At 27.1% G+C, this 8,243-nt stretch overlaps 1 protein-coding gene across 1 annotated transcript; it reads left to right on the top strand.

The window, feature by feature from the left end:
* The first annotated feature begins 3,416 nt into the window (after nucleotides 1-3,416).
* Nucleotides 3,417-5,585, top strand: LOC145841642 (kelch-like protein 25). The gene is made up of 4 exons (XM_082948994.1): nucleotides 3,417-3,507; nucleotides 4,302-4,601; nucleotides 4,655-4,784; nucleotides 4,850-5,585. The coding sequence occupies exons 1-4, from the start codon at nucleotides 3,417-3,419 to the stop codon at nucleotides 5,583-5,585; spliced, it is 1,257 nt and encodes a 418-aa protein (XP_082805120.1).
* Nucleotides 5,586-8,243: the final 2,658 nt, after the last annotated feature.

The raw sequence follows: 8,243 nt of genomic DNA on the forward strand, positions 1-8,243 counted from the left end.
ATTAAAAAATACTTAAAATATGTTTTTGATAGTTTTGTGGTTAATTTATTGTTTAAGATATTGAAATTTTTTTTTGATCACTGATAAAAAAAATCAATTTTTTTATTACTTTATAACAATAAAGCATTATCTTTGTGTTCGTGTCTTTTTATTTTTAGTAATGATTAAAGATGTCAAATTAGTACATAAACCTTTAGGTTTTTCATGTTCTGTTTATGTTGATTTCAAGTATACGACATTTTAAGTTGAAAGATATTGTTAAAATTAATACAAATGAAATAAAGAAGATTGTAAATTTAAAACACTAGTTTTATGTTAAGATATTTAACATTTTGAAAGCAGTTAATAAATAACAACGCTTTTCCCTTACAAATTGTTAGAGCATGGCTTTCAAAAACTAATTAGTTTCCTACACAAAATAAAAAAAATACTTAATAAACTAAACAGTCAAAAAAATACTAAAAAACTTAAAAAAAAAATCAGTATAAAAACTATCATATTGACAATAAAAGCTAAACAGCTAATCAGAATAAAAATGGACTATTAAAACCGTTAAGTTTAATTCAAGATCATTTACCAAGACCTAGTTAAATAAATTAGTTTGAGTTTTTTAGTTATAATTGACTCAACTGCTCAACATCTAAACACTAAAAAAAAAGTATAAATTGTTCGATATAAGAAAATAATGCTATACTTTTTGGCCTAGTGTGTTCTTTAACTATAATAAACAGTTGTCGCTTTGTTTTCCAATATATTATGTATTCACGTTACACGTAAATAAATGTGGTTAAATGTGTTCACATAAAATTAGAAATAGTTCACTAGATTATAAAAACCTGTAAACGATAATTGTGTTACCTTAACTATTTATAAGTACGAAAAATCACAATTAACTAATAAAAAAGTTTTTAGTATAAATTAGTTATTGTTAATTTTTATGGAGTAAAACTGACTACACAATGTACAAACATCGTATCAATTGTTAGTTTTTTTAAAGTATTAATGTTTGCTATCAATAAACTATTAGTCTAGATTTACTGCTTAGTCTCTTTATGGTAAAAATAAATAAAATCAAAAAAACATAACTTTTATTTTATAAAAACTGTTTTAAACAGTTTAATTGGTTTCTAAATCTACAACTATAAGCTAGTTTTAAATCTAAGAATATAAATATTTTATCGTCTAAAACACGTTTTTAAAAGTTTGACAACATTGAAACTTTAAAAATTGAATATTGTTTGTTGATTAAATAATGAATAGAAGGAACGTTTATAATTCGTTTATAATTTCTTATAAATCTTAAAACTAAAATGTCTATTGGTAATGACATTCCATGGTATCACTAACAGTACAAAACATAATATCTTTAGAACATTAGAACATAAAGTTTGCTGTCAAAAAGGTAGCAAACTTATTTTCTTTTAGTTTAGATGATATGCTAACAAATGTATATATTTAATGATCAATAACTAATAAGAAAATACTTTAATTTTTATGGTATATGTGTATTAACGAAACAAAAATAATGAACTTAAAACATTTGTTTTCAGAATTATAAACATTAGTTGAATTGTAAAGAGATTTATTAATAAAATTATTACTACCAAAATGATATTAAAGTATATACTAAAAACTTTCGAACTCAATCGTTATTTATTATATGGTTATTTTTAGTTTTTTTTAAATGTTAGTAATTATACTTCATTGTTTTCTACAAAAAAAAAACTAAATATAGTCTAGAAATAACATAAGAGAGTTTTTATTTTCAAGTTGACAGAGTAAATAAGATTTTTCTTTAAATTTTCAATCAAATTTTATGAAAATGCATACACTTTTTACAAGGACGTATTATGATAAGGGTTTAAGGTAAAGCTCTATAGCATAACTGCAAAATAATAATAAATATCAAAAAAAATAAGTATATTACTAATAAGTTATTATGAAAAACATTTATAGTTTATATTTTCATATTGTTATAATATTTTTTATAAACGTATACTGGATTCCAGTTTAGTATAAATTAAGATTTTTTTTTCTATTTTACAACAAATAAGTTAAGTGGTTTTTGTGTGTTAGAAACAAATAATGTAAAATCAGTAATAAAAAACTAAATTTAAAAATTTGAATGTTGAAGTCAAAGGTTAACTCTCTTTCAGTTGAGCAAGATTTTATTTCAAAATATGTTTTTTTTTTTAAAGTTTAAATGAAGATGTTCATTCAAAATTTTAAACCCTACTTTATTTAAGGTGTAGTTTTGTTCTCTAAGGTTTGTTAGTGTGCAGTGCCAAAACTAAAACATTAAAAGGTATTAGAAACTTTTATTTTTTAAAATCCAATCCAGATTTACACTTTTATGTTGATAAATATTTAAGCCAGTTGAATAGTAAAAACGTTTTGTAATGTATCAGTAAAGTGGTATAGAAATAAGTTTCTTACTTAAATAGGAATCAGATAAAAAATAGTGAATAAAATTGTACTTATGACTCTTTAACTCTAATAAAAATTGCTATAACATTTTAAAAGACCAAACGGTGTAGTTTAATAATTATTTATGACATAAAGATATATATTTTTTGTTTATTGAAAGGTAAGTTTGAATTGTTGTCATAATAACCTTTTAGTGAATTTGAATATTCAGGTATACATATATCCTAGAATTTTTTTAGAAAATTAAGCTTGTATGAGATAATCAGATCTCTTATCTTTTAATTAAAAAATAACAGTTGTGTTTTAAATTTATTAATATATATATAAAATTTGACTCTTTTAAAATTGTAGAGCTGATCTAGTTTTATCTAAACTGTAGTTTGTACATAAAACTTTCTTTGTTTGTATACTTTTCTATTTTAAGTCTGTTTAGGCTTTTTTTTTTGTTAAGTTAAATTTTAGTAAAAAAATACTCTGAGTATGGTATCAATCCTATATTTTTAAAGTAATGTAAAACTTAAAGATATAATATCATATTAGCTGTATTTCTTAATTAGATAAAATTAGTTTTATATAAGTTTTGTTCTACTTTTAATTTATACTGTAGAGCCTCTTCAAAATATAATACTCTTATGTTAGCTAACAATTTTTAAGTCTTTTAACTAATGGCATTTTTATTTTCAAATTCTTGTAAATAGTTTAATTATCAATTTTCACTTACTCTTTTAGAAACCTATTTTCCTCAATAATTCTTTTTTTTTAATTTATTTTAAGAAGATTTTAACAAATGTAACATAAGCGATTTATTATGATAGAAAAAGTCTTCATCTAACAAAAAAAAAAAAAGGTTTTTTTTTCATTGTTAGCAATAAAAATCCACTCTACGCAAATTGTGCGTAGTATAAAAATATTATACTTAAGCTTTTATAAGAATTGTTACACAATACACTTATCAACTTTTTATTTTCAGCTGTTTTTTACAACTGATAATGCGGGTAAAACCAGAAAATTCTCTTGTCGCGAGTTCAAATAACAACAAGAACTCTGAAGGATCTAAAGCAAAGAAACTGAAGCTTGAAAGTGAGACTGATCTGTTGCTAAAAACCTTTTCCATTTCTAAAGAGCCTGAAGTTTATAAATTTACAAAAAAATGTAAGACAAACGCTTTAAAAAGTTTCGACCAAAATGAACTGAAAAAGTTGAAGAATCTGCTTACAAAAGGTAAGATAAATTTGTAAAAATATTGCATTCTGTAATATTGCAAGAAAAACTGGAATTATTTAAAAACCTAGAATATGACAATTTAGGCTAAAAAATCTGGAAGACCTGGAATTTGAGAAATTTTCAAAGAAAATCACTAAAAATAATGGAATTTTAATTATTTTTACATGCTAAGTAGTAAATATGCTTTCATTTAGAAATAAGATTTTATTTTGTGTCTATTTTATGCTTAGATATTTAAAAATACACTTGAAACTATATGAAGACCAAATATTTTGAAATGTAGGCTTATATACCATGCTAATTATTTTTGTATACTCAAGTTTAGAATTAAAATAGGTCAATCTAGAACAATTTAAAAATCTCACAAAATAATTTTGTTACAACTGGTTTAAAACAACAAAAGTATAATATTCAACTAAATTTGATTGTTATACATATATTATGAAAAAAGTAAGTAATATGCAGCTGTTATTCGGAAAATGATAATAAAGCAAAGTTATGCTCATTAATCACAGTAATGCTATTACATATTTTTTCACAACAGTTTTATTGAAAAACGAAAATTTATTTAACTTAACTTTTTTAGTAAATGGACACGGTAAAGGCTCTAATGTGATCTTACCTCTTAAAATAGGTAAAATATTTCACAGACAAAACAATCACTCCCAGACTCATGAAAGCGGAAGTCAATCTACAAAACGTAGCAACTCACCACCAACTAGCAGCAGTATTCAGCTTAGCCAACGTCGCGCGACAAACCAGCAGATTTGTTTATAGCTATTTCGCGACGGTGAGAAAAAGCAAAAATTTTTTACATCTGGAATTTTCATCTGTAGAAAAAATTATGTCCAGGACCGAGCTGCACGTCGACTCGGAGTTGGAAGTTACGGAGGCAGCGCACGCATGGTTGAGCCACAGGTACGACGAGAGGAAAAAGTTGCTGAAAAACTGTTCGTGAAAATCCGCATTTCATTATTACCTGATGAAGTTTTGAATGGAATAGTCAGCAAATCTCGCTCCATGCGGTCCATTTCCGTGTTTATGCATATCAAGGAATGCGTTAAAGTGGTCAGGGACGTTCGAATTAACAAAGCAAACTACAAAGAAAATGACAGGTGCTGCGGTCTGAGCAAGTTTTCCATTCTGGTTTGCGGCGGTATAAAACCCGAAAAAATACCACTGATCCTAATGTATTTAGAGTCGACGGGGAAAACTTCGACGACGTCACATTGCTGAAAGAATTGCCCAAATGCCACTATATCAAAGCGGTCAACGTTCGACACCAGTTCTACTTGTTTTTTAACGACAGAAGCGGAGGTTCGATAAACGCCAGAAAGAACGATTTTGCTGTGCACACGTGGAAACCGGTCAGTTCAATAAAGGACTCAGTAGAAAGCTACAGTCTAAGCGCTTTCATGGACAGGGTGTATTTCATCGGGGGCAGCCGCGGAAAGATCAGAACACCAACAAAAAGCTGCTTCTACTTCGACACCGAGACACTTGAAAAGAAAAGCATCGCGAAGATGAACGAGGCGCCGGAGTGTGCCGCGAGCTGCACGTTCCGAGGCAGGGTGGTGGTTTCAGGCGGCACCTTGGATCACCCGTCCATCAAATTGAGAACCAACGAGGCGTACTGCCACGTTTCAAACGAGTGGACCGGCATGCCCAAAATGATCAAGGGCAGGAGCGGGCACTGCCTTGTCCAGGTGGCCAGCAGGTTGTATGCGTTTGGAGGAGGAAGCGAAGAGCGCGAGGTCTACGTCGCGTTTAGCGACATATTCTCCGTTGTAAAAAGTCCATTTGCGGACGTCGGTTTCAAAAATGTGCGCGGGGCGTTTACAGCTGGTGAAAAAATACTGGTTTTCATGTACAACAGGAGCAAAGTTGCCGTCTTTGACACTGAACGGGAGGAATGGACCGAAGAAATGTTTTGAGTCGAAAAAGATCTCAAGAGCTATATCTGCTTGAAAATTTCTGAAATTTAATAAAATTGTTAAGAATGTTCATTTGTGAATTCACTACACAAAAATATAAACGGTTATATCTTTTTCAGAATAAAACTAATGTTTAAGGAGTCATATCCTTTTTAACTAGTCTTTATATATAATAATGTAACAAGCTTATTTTACTTATAATTTAAAATATTTTTGTTTTAAATAACTTTTTTATATTATAAAAATTTTAATAGGTTTAAGTTAAACGTTTTTGGAAACTAATATTCTAAACTAGTATTTTGGACGTTTTATACTATCATGTACTTGTTTACAATAAAACTATTTTTAATAAACAAAATAATTGTTTTTATTATACTTTATATATTTAGTTTTGTACAAAATCAAAATAGTATACGTTAAATAATAACTCAGTAAACTAATCTTAAAAAAGTTTCTGTTATTATTATCAATTTTTCTTCAATAAGAAATGAAAGTTTTATTAATTGAGAAATTACTTTTAAGTAAACACCTGTAAAACTAAAAATTTGAAATTTATACAGTACACTACCGCTTAAGTACGCAAATTGAACCCGACCAAAAAGTGCGTACTTAGCACGAGTAGTGCGTACTTTTTGAAGACATAGTATAATATGAACTTTAGCTGTTTGTTTTTTTTCTTACAACTAGCCACCAAATAATTAAGCCAAATAAACAAGTCTTTTTATTTTAAATAACATTTAGTACATATTTCTAATCTGCAAAACTTTTTATTATATTTTAAAATGACTTATTTTGTCTATAAAAATTTTCTACATAATTAATACATACTATTAATATAGAAAGTCAATGTCAGTCAATGGTATAAAATAGAATATTAAGCCATATTTTGTTTTGTTAGAGGTAAAGTACCAAACTACATTTTGTTTACCAAACATTTTGAAAACATCAATGTGTGTACATTTAAATTAAGTTATGACTTAACTATGTTGTATTTGTAGGTTTTTTAGCTTTGTCATCTAGATTTATTTATTTAATAGCATTACAGCTCAAATATCATTATTCTTTTCACTTTTCTGCAACCACTACATAAGTATTTAGTCTATTAACATTTAATAACAGGACTGTCACAATTTCAGGCCACTTAGACTACTCAGGATTACTCACCCTAGTTTAAAATTTGTGAAAGTCTTAGGCTAACTCAGAAGGTTGGCCATTCTACCTTTCTTGATAAGTGCGTACTTAAGGCGTGGTGCGTACCAAAAAAAGTTCGTACTTAAGCGGTAGTCTACTGTATATTAAAGCATAGTTTTTAAAGAACAAGCACAAAAACTGAAGTTTAAATTGCAAAATCTTCAGAATATTTGTTGAAATATTAGTTTCATAACTTTTTAAAGGACCGACCTTACAATTAGTCTTTTTATTTACTATATTAACTTGTTTTGTTTGTTGTTTATACTAATAACAATAGATGAAAAATCGTTATTTAAATAAAAAAATAATTGAAGCAGATGTTCTTTTACCATTGTAAAACTTATTTATCTTGACAAAAATTTTAAAAAATGTAAAAAACTTATATGTGTCTACTATCAAAATAAAAATTAGCAAATGTTCCTAATGAACGCACAAGGGACGTGTTATTTGATTTCGTGCCACCCCTTAGTAAAATAAGATAAGAAAGAAAAATTAAAAGCATTTAATTTAAACTTTACTTGGTTAATTTTTTGCGGCTTTTATTAGGTTTTATTGTGCTTTTGATTTTTTACATACTAAAAACAAAATCCTAAGCAAAATGAAAAAAATTGATAAATTTATCCGAAAACAGGCCAATTTTGTGCTGTAAAGTTTACAATGTGAGCTTTTTCTACTACTAACTGGGTACTAATTGGTTTTTTAAAGATTTGAAAACTATTTCAAAAATTTTAATAGCTTCTTTATAAAGTTAACTTGTTAACAAATATGGGTTCGGCTGCAATTGTAAGTCTTTCGAAATGATTTCATTTTCATTATGCAAACGTGGTAAATTGTCAATACGGTAGAATATTAATAACATTTATACTCTTATTCCTAACCATGGTAGCTGTCATATTTGCACGAGCGTGCAAAAATGCATGAGGAGACAAATTTTCACAAAGACATTTTTGCAAACGGGAATAAAATTGCACGAAGATAAAATTGAATGAAGACAATTTTGCACGTAGGAATTTTAGCACGGGTTGATTTTTTTTTCTATCACTGTTAGCCCTAACCCTTACAATTGGTCGGTAACTTGTTTTGTTTTTAATAAATAATTTAATTTTTATTTTTTTTACTAATTATTCATTTTTACTACCACTATTACCCCTAACCCACCTTCGGTCGGTAGCTTTTTTTCTTTTTAATTAATTTATTTTTACTTATTAACTGTTTTTAAAATAATTTTTGTTAATTTTTTTTTTTTGTTATATTGTATTTATATAACAAAATAATTATTTTTTACTGTATCTTGTATTTATTTATCAATTTTATTTAGCTGTTTAATCAATTAACACATTAAGGAGAGATATTATTTCAAGAGATTAATAGTGCCAAGATATATTTTTTGATTAAATGCTGTATATATTAATGATTTATCTTTGAAACCAAGGACCTAAGAATTTATTGTTTCGCTAGTCATTATGG

The sequence above is a fragment of the Thalia democratica genome, chromosome 7 (genome assembly GCF_965202585.1).
Source record: "Thalia democratica chromosome 7, ktThaDemo2.hap1.1, whole genome shotgun sequence".
In the NCBI taxonomy this organism is placed as follows: domain Eukaryota; kingdom Metazoa; phylum Chordata; class Thaliacea; order Salpida; family Salpidae; genus Thalia; species Thalia democratica.